The sequence below is a fragment of the Narcine bancroftii genome, chromosome 4, assembly GCF_036971445.1.
Source record: "Narcine bancroftii isolate sNarBan1 chromosome 4, sNarBan1.hap1, whole genome shotgun sequence".
Classification (NCBI taxonomy): domain Eukaryota; kingdom Metazoa; phylum Chordata; class Chondrichthyes; order Torpediniformes; family Narcinidae; genus Narcine; species Narcine bancroftii.
In genome coordinates, this window is record NC_091472.1 from 94,827,385 (window position 1) to 94,841,413 (window position 14,029).

Consider the following 14,029-nt stretch of genomic DNA (forward strand, 5'->3'; position numbering starts at 1 on the left):
GACAGAAGAAAGGTAAGTATTGATCGGGGGAGGGGAGGTTTTGTGAATGCAAATGAAAGAAAGGAGACAGTTGGAAAAAGAGGTTAACGGAAACCAGAGAACTCTAGTTGGAGGGTTCCCAGATGGAATATGAGGTGTTGATCCTCCAATTTGCATATGGTCTCAGTCAGCCAGTGCACGAGTCCATGGACAGACATTTCAGCAATGGAATGGGATGGAGAATTGAAACGGGTGGGCACTGAGAGATCCCCGCTATTGCAGCTGGCAGAGCTGAGGTGCTCAACAAAGCTATCTCCCAGTCTGCGTCAAGTCTCTTTGATGCAGAGGAGACCACAACAGACCACCTGATGTAGTAGATGACCCCTGCAGATTCACAAGTGAAGTATTGCTTCACTTGGAAGGACTGTTTGGGGACTCAAATAGTGATGGAGGAGGAGATACGGGCATAAGTGCAGTCACAGGGGTAGGTGCCAAGAGGCTGATTGGTGGGGAGGCAAAGAGGGGAGAAGGTAAGATAGGTGGTGGGATCACACAGTAGGTTGTGGAAATGGCGAAGGATGACATGTTGGATCTGGAGGCTGCTGGGGCGGTAGGTGAGGACAAAGGGAATCCAGTCCTTGTTGATGCCATGATCTACTGGCAGGAAAAGATGCATTTGTTGTAATTTACCGAAATTCTCGAGGCAGGCCCTGTCCTATCGGGAGATAGCAAATATCATGACATCGTTTAACAAGGGATGTGCAGTCAAAAGGCAGCTTTACTCAACATCTGTAGGAAGGAAAATGCCTGAAGCTACATTAAGGAAGAAATAGCAAGACATCAGGATAGAAATTTTTCCATCAGGCAGATGCAGCATTGATTCAGGAAGGGCAACTCGTGTTTGACAAATTTATTGAAGTTCATTGAGAATTGAGATATTGTATAGACAGATTTCCATAAGTTGTTCAATGAAGTGCACATAAATACTTATCCATAAGGATAAATGGTGTTGAGTATAATGTATTAGCATGGATAAAGGATGGGTTAACTTATAAAAGGCAAAGCTTTTAGGATAATGGTGAGTGCAGGGGTTGACACTTGGCCCACAACTGCTCACTATATACATTAATGATTAGGAAGAGGGGGCTAACTGCAGTGTATCTAAGTTTGTGGAATGGAAAAGCAAATTATGCAAAGGATGTTGAGAGAGTCTGCAGAGATAGAGGATAGGTTGATTGACCAAAGGTCTAGCAGATGGAGTACAATGTTGGTAAATATAAGGTAATCCACTTTGGAAAGAAAAACAGTAGATCAGATTTTTATTTAAATTGTGAAAAATTGCAGAATGCTGTTGTGCAGAGGAACTTGTGCGAGAATTAAAAAGGTTGGTTTGCAGATGTAAAAGTTAATTAAGAAGGCAAATGGAATGTTTGCCTTCATTGCTAGTTTATGAGCAGGGAGATTTGCTGCAACTGTACAGGGTACTGTTGAGGCCACACCTGGAGTACTATATCCAGTTCTGATCTTGTTATTTAAGAAAGGATATACAGTCAAATCCGTGACCCAGAATTCAAGCAACCGGCAGCTTCAACCAACCAGCATAAAAAATTGCAGAAAATAATATGGATGTTTAAAATTTGAGTGCCTTGCCATTAGTTTGCCAATCACGGAATATGCAACCTCAAGCAACCGGAAAATACACTTATCTGGCATCTAACAATCCCCATAGGTGCCAGATACCACGGATTTTACCGTATTAGCTTTGGAGGCAGTGCACAGGAGGTTCATTAGGTTGATTCCAGAGATACTTATGAGATCAGACTGTGTCTACTGAAACAATATTTGCTGAAATTCAGAAGAATATGAGGGAATCTTAATGAAACATATAAAATTATGAAAGGGCATATAAAATAAAGGCAAACAAATTGCATCTGCTTCTAGACAAAACTACGACTTGGGAACACATAACCTGAAGATTCAGGGCAGCAGGTTTAGGACAGAGATGAGAAGGAACTGCTTTTTTCCAGAGAGTGGAACTCTCTTCCTGATGAAGCAGTAGATGCTGGCTCATTGAATATATTTAAGGCATAGTTAGATGTTTGCATAGAATGGGAATAAGGGGTTACATAGAAAAGGTGATAAGTGGAGTTATCGATCTTATTCAAGGCAGATCAGGCCAGATGGCCTATTTTGCTCCTATTTCTTATATCCTTATGTTCTTACTGTGTGGATATCACAATTGACTGTATAAATTGAAATACAATAAGGAAAGGAAAACCAATGTGTCCTGCAATTGCAATATTATAGTCTATGGTTCTCAGTGCAAGAAATATTCAGGATATTTGGCAGATTTAATTTGCTTATAAAGTAAAATTTACCTTCTTTTTGTTTGTGTCTATATCCCATTTTCGGCATTGTATTTATCTTTCCTGTAATGTGTTTTATTGCTTTGAATTTTAGCCTGTGACATTTCAATATGTTCTCAAAGCTCACAAAAACAATAAAAATGAAATACAATTTTACAATTGATAACAATTTAGGTGCTTGAAATTCAAACTATGAACATACATCTTCATTGCTATCTTAATCCTATTCAGTCACACTATCTGGTAAATTATATTAACATTTCAAGAGCATTGCTTAAAATAAATGCATTCTTTTTAAAAAAAAATGACAGAAGGAACCAATTTCTCCATTTGAAACCATTGACAAGCAGTTTCATAACCTGCATGATGTATATTAACTCAATATGTAAAAGAATATGGCGAGCTCTCCACTGGCCACCGTGACAGAGGTGCACCAAAGAAGAGGTACAAGGACTGCCTAAAGAAATCTCTTAGTGCCTGCCACATTGACCACTGCCAGTGGGCTGATATCGCCTCAAACCATACATCTTGGCGCCTCACAGTTCGGCGGGCAGCAACCTCCTTTGAAGAAGATTGCAGAGCCCACCTCACTGACAAAAGACAAAGGAGGAAAAACCCAACACCCAACCCCAACCAACCAATTTTCCCCTGCAACCGCTGCAACCGTGTCTGCCTGTCCTGCATCGGACTTGTCAGCCACAAACGAGCCTGCAGCTGACGTGGACATTTACCCCCTCCATAAATCTTCGTCCGCGAAGCCAAGCCAAAGAAAAAGAAGAAAAGAATGAAATTAAATTGAATCAGCAAGGTTCCTCATTCCTGCTATAGAATCTAAATTCAAGCACAGCTAATGCTTTAACTATTTTATTTGGTATGCCACTTTGGATTCAAGAAAACACATTTCAAGTTTATTGTAAAATGCAGGTTTTAAATAATCATGTGAATTAAAACTCCAAGAAATAGAAGCATGAGGAGCCTTAAAGCCCCTCGGGTCAGCTCCAGCATTCATCAAGCCTGAACATATCATGTATTACTTCCTTGTGTAGTGGTGAAAATCTATGTCCAATGCTCCAAGTAAAATCCAGAGATTTTCATCACCTTTCAATAGGCGATGCCCTATCCTAATTTTTTTTAGATTGCCTCCAAACATCCTCACAGTATTTAACATATCACTTCCTCAGGATCTTAAATATTTCAGTAAGGTCACCTCTCATTCTTCTAAATCCAGGAATCTTCCTAACCTTTCATTAGGTAGATTTTGATGCAGTGCATCTATGCAGAGATTCTAAAAAAAAGCTTTAATCCTTAAAATACTCACCATCAACATTTTATGTAGATCTTCCTCAAATTCATCAATATTACTGTCAACCTTCTGCTGCCTCTGGAAATCATCAATTATCCCATGCAACATAAACTGATAATATTGCTTCATGAGTAGGCCACCTTTCAGCACTTCTTTGCATTCTCGGACCAGCTGTAATACAAATAGCCTTCACATGAAGCATTTGTAAATTTATAGTCAAGATCAGATATTGAAGAGTTTACTGGCAAAGGCTGCACCATTACTGAAGGGGCCACAATAATTAATACAACTATGGCACTGAATTTTTAAGATTAAATTAACATTAAAAGAATTTCAAACTGAGCTATTTCGAAAAGTTGATTTCTGGCTGGTGGTAGATAAATACCAACTGGCAGGTCACACTTGATCATCAAGCCTACACCATAATGCAATATGCTGTTGGCATTAACATGAGATACCAATGTACAAGTGGAAGCATACTGAAAAATAGATCATTGATGCATATTATTCACACCGTAACAAAATAATTACTTTGAATTAATAACCACTTAATGTCAGCTAAACAACTTCAAAAAGATCAAAAAGGTTGAAATAAAATTTGGAGGTGAAATGAACACTGATTAGAATCATTAGTTGTCACAAACATAGAAAATCGGCCCTTCAGCCCTTTTGTCCATCTGCACTAATTGTATGTGCCCACACTAGGACCCTACCCTTCTACCTCTTGTGTATTCAAGTGTCTGTCTAAATTCTTCTTCAATATGGCAATTGTATCCAACTTCACCACATCTCTGGCAGCATGTCCTAGATATCAATTACTTTGTAAAAGTAAACACATTTCTAAATCACTTATAAATCTCCTACCTCAAACCTTAAAACTATACCATTACTGATCTCAGGAAAAAGGTTTGCTTCCTGAAAAAAATTGGGGTTAACGTAGACAACTTCTACTGAACACAAAGATAATTTCAGATTTGCTGTATCATGTAAGAAGTGGATTAACTTTATTGATTTTAGCATTAAGCGTATACACGCCACAAATGTAACAGAATGTATCGCAGCTGTTGAGACATTGACGAGATATTTCTGCTGTACCGTATCTTCCTGAGGACAATAAATGCTATTGTCAAGTTTGGCCATACCGAAGTTTTATATAACTACAATGCAATTTTCTTACTCTTATACTAAACATCTTAACCAATGAAGGCAACCATGCCTATTTACTAAGGAAGCCACTTTCAGAGAGTTTATAGACTTAGATGTCCAAATCCTCTCTACATCAATCCTTTAAGGGTGCTGCCATTATCTCTATTCTTCCCCCTACATTTGACCTTCCAAAGTGCTTCACCTCATGCTCAATCTAAACTGCATCCGCCAGTTCTCCACCCATAAATGTAACTGCTCTACATCCTGCTTATCCTATGATAGCCCTATATACTGTCCACAACTCCATCGATATTTGAATCGTCTGCAAACTTACTAACCCACCCACCGACATTATGATCCAAGTCATTTATATATACGTATAAATTATACACACACACACACACACACATTATATATATATAAATAAATAAATTGCTGGGCTGCCCACTGGGGATCTTGATCTTGATGAAATAGTGCAATTATTTAAAAATACTTTCTATTTTCATTGCTCTCTTCTGTTACAACCCCAGGGGACCCCAAAACCCAGCAGCAATAGATATTCACTAAGACAAATGGTTACTGAAACAAAAGTTGCTTTTAATGGTCTTTAAACATGAAAACAGGATCAAACTTTAACTTATTACTATTAACTAACCTAACTTAACCCCCTTCTAATTCTAAGCGCATGTGTATGTAATGTGTATGTAAGTTCAGAAAAGTTCTTTGATTCACAGTCCAATCTCACTTCTCATTCCTCCAAGTTTGCTGGGTGCAGGCAATTCTTATACTGTGCACAGAATTTAACTTTTATGAAGCTCTCCAGGCTTTGGTGCTTGAAAGGTAAATGTCGACCGCTCAGGAAGGTTCTTGTCGGTTTTCAGAGAGAAATTCTGACCCAAACTGACCCCCGTTAATCAGCCACGTCAGTGTCTTGCGGAAGAAACTTGCCCCATCAGGGTTTTCCAGATGGGGTAACCTCTTTCTTCCAGGTCACCACAGAGTTCCTTTTTTGTTTCTTTTATTTCAAGTAAAACATTAAGGCAGCCAGTCCTCTCCTCTTGCATGAACCACAAGGGCTTTGACCAGAATGAACTAAGCACTCACAACCTGTCTTCCAAATGGGGTTTTTCCCACAAGCTTTCCAGTTTGTCCTGCTCCCAGCTGCTCCTGCTGACTGTAGCACTTCAGAACTGATCTTTCTCTCTCTCTCTCTGAGAAAAAGCCTATTTGACTCTCTCTGCTTGCAAAACCACATGACCCTCTTAAGACACCAAGCTGCACTCCAGACAGCCTGCGGCTCCGAACTACTCCTCTGATCTCTTTCATCTGTTACTTTTTTTAAAACAGCAATCCATTAGTGAAGTCTCTTGGGCACTCCCTAAAGTTTTTGCAAAGGCCCCCAGGAGCCGCCCTGTCTGGCTTGAGCAGAGCTGCAGTATTTTAAATGAGATCTGTTTTGAAGTGTTTGTATGTGGCCTACACTAAAAAACTGCCCCAATTTTTCTCCCAAAATACAAACAACATAATCTGTCACACTTCACACAATCCTATTGTCATTCCCAGTTCTTTTTTAGTGATTCATTGTTCATGCATTCTAACATTTCCTCTATCTGTTACTTCTCTTTCTTTCTTAAAGAGGTTTCATTAGTTAAGGAGATAGTACTTACAAATCCAATTTCTTGGATGTCATTGCACAAGAAAAAAGTCAAGGTGTAGAACTCATATTAAGGTTGAGCAGATATAGTATAAGTTAACATGTTCTCACAAATCTTCCCTCTAACTATTGTATTGTTTAAAAACCATGCAAAGTTTAAAATATACCGCAGAAATAAATTATCCATGCATAACATTCCATTGTTTGATTCATTATACTTAAATTTGAACTAAATCAATTATACCTACATTCTAATGACTCAAGAAATCTAAATTAAGACATCTATACTTTGTTGGAAAATGTCAACACTAAGCCCCAAAAATTATTTGAAACGGTCATTAAAATATGATTTACACCAGCAGATAGATTTCTTTACTATTACAGAATATGAGCTTTCTGAAGAAATGTCCACAGGGATGGAAAAAAACACTATTACACTAATTCCCTTCCAAGAAAAGCAAAAATCAGGTAAAAATCCTTATGCTCTATGATTCAAAAACTTTGGCAGCCTACCTGCTTAATGCTCAGTAGCGATGGCTCTCCTGCAGGTCTCTGCTCTAACCTTAGTTTCAAGCACTCATGAATTACATTGAGGAGAACTCGACACAAGACCAAGTAAGCAGGCTGGAAGGATGGGAGTTCCATGGCCTCCAACTGTTCCCATGATACACTGCCACCCTTCTGCTCTGTGCAGGAAGATATGTGAGACAATTCAGGCAGGTAATCATGGCAGCTCAAGGGCTCTGGAACAGCAAAGAACTGAAACACAGAAGCAAAAAGTGTAGTTAATTCACAAGCTCAATTAAGAATTTCAGTCTGAAAAACTCAGCTTTTAAAAAAAATCGATATAGATTTATCAAAAATAAATAACTGACAAATTACTAAATGCCATGTTTGATCTTTAAGAACTTTCCCTGAAATAACTAGCTATTTCTCATTGAGTGCAACATGCAAATAAGAGCTATCCTTACATAGAAAAAAGGAAGCTGATTAATTATTTGAGATTAAAAATGAATGCAGCTGATAACCAAATAAAGAATAGCTTTTTGCATGGAAATTCAAAGTGGCACGGTTGGCATAGCGGTTAGCGCAACACCTCTACAGAGCCGGCAATAGGAACCGGGATTCAAATCCCTCACTGTATATAAGGAGTTTGTACGGTCTCCTCATGTCTGTGTGGGTTTTCCCTGGGGGCTGCAGTTTCCTGCCACTGTTCAAAACGTACCAGGAATTAGGTAAATTGAGTGTAAATTGGGCCGCACGAACCGTAGGCCAAAATGGCCTGTTACCATGATGTATGTCTAAATTTAAGTATCTGAAGCCAAGATGTAGACATGCCACACATTCTTTCACTTGTATAGTTGAAAAATATTTTCAACCCTAAAAAGGAAATAGTTGGAGTACTTGGTAGAGTCCCTTAAATAATATATAATCTTAGACACACAGATCTTTTATAACATAGAAACAGGCTGTTCAGTCCAACTTGGCTATGCCTACTAAGTTGCCAACCTAAGCTAGTCCCATTTGCTTGCATTTGGCCCATATCCCTCTAAATATTTCCTTTCCATGCCTTTTAAACATTATATATTGTCTCTATTACTTTCTCTAGCAGCTTGTTCAAGATACAAAGCACCTGATATTATAAAGGAGCCCCTGCTAAGTCCATTTTAAATCTTTTGGCTCTCAGCTTAAATGCATTTCCTCTAGTTTTAGATTCCCCTGCCCCAGGAAAAAAAGACTATGACTATTTACTTTATTTTTGCTGCCCCTCAGAACAAATACCTAGAGAAATATGTCGACCAAGATCCCTCCCCAACTTCCTAAGCTCCAGGGAAAATAGTTCTAGTCTACTGAACCTCTCCTTACAATTCAACCCCACCGTTTCTAGCAATATCTTCATGAATCTTTTCTGCACCCTTTCACCCGATCCAGCTCAATTATATCCTTCCTATGGCTGGGCAATCAGAACTTCACACAACACTCTAAGTATAGGCTCACTAACACTTTGTGCAGCTGTAACAAGATATCCTAACTCTTATACCCAATGCTTTGACTGACCATTCCAAATATTTTCACCACCACCCTACTACTATTAGAGTCACTGTATCCATGAATTTGCCTCCAGCGTCCTCCATAGCTGCACAGACTTCTGATTGATACTTTAGCAATCAGAGCTCTAGATCTAAACCTCTGACACAATCAGGAAGCTTTCAGTGCCCAAAGCCTTTCGGGATCCCTTCTTGCTCTCTGCACCCTCTCAAATCCAGACTTTGATACTTAGTTCCCGTGAGCCAGTCTCCAAAGGCCTGCAGCCTTTGCGGGTCCCCCGACCGCAAGTCATTTGTGTGGATACCTCAGTGACTGGGCCACTCGCAGGTCTGCCACAGTGGTCACCATCCTGCAGGATTATCCCCTCTGTTACTCCTTCTCAACTTTGGGTGTTCTCCCCATTTCTGGTGACCTGCACTGGTCCACAGTTCTTTGGAGTCTGCAACCCCTCTTGGCCGCTGCTGAGCATAGGCTCAGCCATCTTGGGCACAGACCTATACTTGCAAGATTTTAGTTTTAAAACACTGTCAGCTCTTCAAAAAGGTTGTTTAACATCTGCACAGAACTACCAGGTGGTTGAAACTTCAGAGCAGCACGGTTTCTCCACTCTCTTGGGTCCACACCAGCAGTTGCGCTGCCATTATAGCATCTCCAGCAGGGCCACCATGTTTTTTACATGCCTTTTAAGTTTTTTATGTGCACCCTATCATACTCCTTCTGAAAATCCAACATCAAACATCTGTCTGTCCGTTTCTATCAATGTGCTAGTCGTATATGTGGAGAAATTCAGTAAATTTGTCAATCACAAATCCATGATTTCATGAATTCATATTGCTCTGCCTAATGGAAAAATTTCTATCCAGATGTCTCACTATTTTTTACTTAATGATAAGTTTGATAATTTTCATTATTACAGACTTTAAGCCTACAATTAATTATCTGCCTTTTCTGACATCCTTTTTTAAAACAGTGGTCGATATTTGCTGTTTTCAAATCCATTGCAATCAGCACAGAGTCAGAGGATTTTAGTAATTATCACAGACACATCTACTACAGCCATTTCGTTCAGTATCCTGGGATACATTCCAGGATACTTACCTACCTCAAACTCATGAGTTTGCTCATGCACTTTCAAGTTAGAGTGAAGGGACACACAGGCAAACTTGGATGACAAGGGAAATTTAGGCTCGCTTCAAGAGCAAGGAGGAGGCATGAGGTATGTATAAGAAGCAAGGGTCAAGTGTACACCTGGATGTGCTTCGAGAACTGGGAAGCAAGCTAAAGAAAAATTCAAGACAAAAATGGGACAGGAGATAGCTCAGGCAGATAACTTAAAAGATAATCTTTTTTTAAAGTACATTAAAGAGAAAAATTGGATCCCTCTGGAATCAATGCAGTCAGTCTCTCTGTTGGAACCACAGGAGATGGGCAGAGTCCTCAACGAGTCCTTCTCCCTTATTTTTATTGTGGAAAAATACATGAGTACTGTGAAACTTGGGGCAATCAGTGGTAGTGCCCTGAGAACAGTTAACATTATAGGTGAGAAGGTGCTTAAGTTTGTGATGCATTTGAAGGTACACAAATCTCTTAGGCCTAATCTGATCTATCCAAGGACAGTGTGGGAAACTAGAGAGAAAATTGCAGATGCCCTAGCTGAGATTTATGAACCTCAAGTACATGTGAAGTGTCAAGATTGAAGGGAGGCAAATGTGTTTCTATTTAAGAGGAAAAGCCTGGGAACCACAGGTCAGTGAGTAAGTTATTAGAGGGTATTCTGACAGAGAAGATATACATGCACTTCAATGAACAAAGGTGATTGAACATGATTTTATAAGTGGGAGGGCATGTCTCACAAATCTGATTGAGTTTCTGAAGATGTGACCAAGAAGGCTGCTGATATTTTCGGATTTCAGCAAGGCATTCAATAAGATTCCACACGGCAGGTTGCTTTGAAAGGCATGGGATCCAAGGTAATATAGCAGAATGGACAGAAAATTGACTTCATGGAAGAAAGCAGGTGGAAGGTTGTTTTGACTAGTGGTGTGCTACAGGGTTCAGTGCAGAGTCTATTGCTGGTTGTCATTTATACCAATTATTTAAATGAAAACATGCATGGTTAGCAAGTTTGTGGATGGCACCAACATGTATGGTATTGTAGATAGTGAAGACAGTGCCAAAGATTGGAGCAGGATCTTGATCATTTAGCCAGGCAGGGAGAGGAATGGTTGATGGAATTTAATACAGTGGTGATGCATTTTGGGAGGTCTACCTAGAGAATGGTAGGAATCTAAAAGTCTTGTGGAGCAGAGGGATCTAGGAGAATAGGAACATAGTCTCTTGAAACGAGTGTCAAAAGTAAACAGGGTGATCAAAAAGGCTTTCAACACTTTGGCCTTCATCAGAGTACTGAATATATATATATATATATATATGTATGGGAAGGTCATGTTGCAGTTTATAAGACATTGAAGCTCCATTTTGGGCACTGTGTTCAGCCTTGGCCACTGTGCTTTAGGAAAAATGTTGTCAAGCTGCAGACAAGATCTACAAGGATATTAGCAGGATTTGAAGGCCTGCACCATACAGATTGAGCAGGCAAGGGTTTATAGAGTTATACAAATCATGAGAGGAATTGATTGGGTGTATACAGAGAGTTTTTTGCCCAGAGTATGGGAATCGGTAACCAGAGGGCATAGGCTAAAGGTGTGGGGGTTGCTTTTTTCATACACAGTGGATGGTGGGTGTACAGAATGGATTGGCAGAGGAAGAGGATGAAGCAGCTATTAATGCAATGTTTTTTTAATGATTTTTTTATTTAATACTTCACCGTGAACCATTTCAATAACAATATATACAAACATTCATCATTAAGATATACAGTGACATTTTTTTAACCCATTCCCTCCACCATCCCCACCCCCTATAACATAAAGAAAATAAATGAAGAAAAATAAACAAACAATAAAAGAACACAAAAGACAAAAAAGAAGAAATCATGTCATCCAAAATTCCATATTTAAGTATTTTCATATTTGTATCTTATCACTTTAAGAGATGGAGATCTGAAATCGGCGGTTTCTAATATACTCTATGTATGGTTCCCAAATTTGATCAAATAAAGTCTATTTGTCTTTTAGATTGTAGGTAATTTTTTGTAACTTATTCATTTCTATGTACCATTGTTGTATTTTTAAAATTACCTCCATTTTGCAAGTTATCACTATGCACTTTTTTGCTGCAAGTACAATCATAGTAAATCTTTTTTTGAGCCCTGTCTAATTTTAGGCCTAATTCTTTGTCTTTTATATTGTTGAACAGGAAGCTTTCTGGATCTTTTGGTATCTTATTTTTTGTAATTCTATTTAATATTAAGTTTAAATCTTCCCCCAAAATTTTTCACTTTTGTACATGTCCAAATTACATGTAATATTGTTCCAATTTCTTGTTTACAACAGAAACATTTGACCGATATTGTTGAATTCTATTCTTTTAACTTTTGTGGTGTCACATATAATCTATGTAGCCAAATGTATTGTATCATACGAAACCGAGCATTTATTGTATTACTTATGGTTCCTGAGCACGGTTCCTCCCATGTTTCATTATTCGTATTTTAAAATCTTTTTCCCAACTCTGTTTAGGTTTTTCCTTGTATTGCAATTTTATGTACATATTTGTAATAATTTTTTTTACTATTGCAGTGTCTGTAATTAAGTATTCATGGCAGCTACTCTCAGGCAGCGTGGGTGGGACATTTGATTGGTATGGGCTAATCGACCAAAGGGCCAATTTTCATGCTATACGGCTGTGACTACTTGTATCAATGACCAATGCACATCTACCTTTAGACCCATGAGTTTTCTCAACCCTACCTTTTTTGTGTTAGTGATTGTATTGAGGTCCTCGCTTCCCATTGCATCCTAACATAATTCTTTGTCCGCTATGAAGACCGACACAAAATAGTTTTTCAACACCTCAGCCATTTCTGCATTACCCATTATTAATTCTTCTTTCTCATATTCCTAGATGCCTGCTTATTTTAGACACCCGTTTCCTCTTTATGCATGGCTAGCTCTCCCTACCCTTACTGTTGCTGTAATGTTCCATGTTCTATTAAAGAGAGGGTGTTGTCATTTACCTTTGTCATTTAACAGCATTACTACACTGAATGCCACAGAATCCAGGCGAGAGGGGCAGGAGAGTTCACCATTAACCAGGACCCCAAACAAGACCAGTAACATAAATGCATTTGACAGCAGGTCAAAGGCTAGGTATCTTAAGGTCAGTAGGTCACCTCCAGAATTTCAGAGCATTTCTATATTCTCCTGAATAAAAAAATTGTAATTCAGTGGTGAACCCAGAAAATTTAAATGGAGTATGGGAAACAGAAGCTGGCAATTTAAAAGAAGGATGGGTATAGGATTCTCACCACCCAGATGTTAAAATATCAGGATGTGTGAATAATTGGATACAAATCTGTCTGAGTTTTACCACAGATAGCAAACTGAATCTTACAAAGATTTGCTGCCATTAAGCATTCATGAAATTAAAGCTAGAAATGAGCCAACAATTTGCAAGGATGAAGAAGCCAACAATAATTTTCAACAAGGAGGTGTTAACTCCAGATTTGAAGACAAGAAGGAATGTTAAAAATGTTGGCTAACATAGGATCAACAAAAGTGCAATGGTCAGCAATTCAAAGGGGATAGGAAACTTGAGAAGAAAACAAAATGACAAGGTAAATAAACCAGCTGTACCTTTTGAGCTGAAGCACAATCGAACCACAGAGTTATGACATTTTGGGCCAAAGATATAGGTTAAAATTCAAGCCAGTGACTTAAGTTTTGGAATGGAAACTCCACAATCCTTGGCAAAGGGTTACAGGAAGTTGTAATATATCACTAATGTTCATCAATTGCTCTTTGATTTATCATTGTAATGGATGTGTTAATATTAATCTTTGAAGTTAAATTATAAAATTAAATATATATTTTAGTGAGAGAATTGTGGGCAGGAAAAGGGTCACATAGAGACACACAGTTGAACTCAGAAATAGAGGTAATTTCTGTAGTCGAAGTATTTGGAAAAACAAAGCAATAAAAATGAGAACTGAATGCTTAATTCAATTGCTGGAAGTCTGTTTGCTTAAAAACTGCTAATTCAAAACTGCAAACAGTCATAAAAGTCTTATGACTGATCTCCATTGAGAACACAAGACAATAGGTGTTTGCAGAGAAACAGCTAAGTATGCAAGAAAGCCATTTGTTCATTGAGCTGTGCAAAAGAATCGGAGTCCAATCCACTCAAACTTATGGAAGAGATGCTTTTAGCATGTGGATGTGAAGTAACTTCAAAAAGGCCACCTGCCAAGATTCATGCTTTTGGAGTAATGAAACAGAATCAGTGGTGAGGTTATGTGAGGGATATTTTGAAACAAAAAGGAAGTTGACTACAGGATTGAAGATACATTAACCATTAAAGGTACTGTTGCATGTTACCCCTAGTCAAAGGAGAACACAGAATAAGCGGCTT

At 38.6% G+C, this 14,029-nt stretch overlaps 1 protein-coding gene across 3 annotated transcripts in view; it reads right to left on the minus strand.

Annotated features, from left to right (window-relative positions):
* The window catches only part of map3k4 (mitogen-activated protein kinase kinase kinase 4), a 253,090-nt gene that overhangs the window by 71,892 nt on the left and 167,169 nt on the right, over nucleotides 1-14,029 (minus strand). For all 3 annotated transcript variants that reach the window (XM_069932041.1, XM_069932038.1, XM_069932039.1), the window contains 2 exons: nucleotides 6,962-7,207; nucleotides 3,664-3,819 (listed from right to left, as the gene is read on the minus strand). In XM_069932041.1, coding sequence (XP_069788142.1) covers nucleotides 3,664-3,819; nucleotides 6,962-7,207 — 402 coding nt within the window. The remainder of the gene's footprint in view (nucleotides 1-3,663; nucleotides 3,820-6,961; nucleotides 7,208-14,029) is intronic.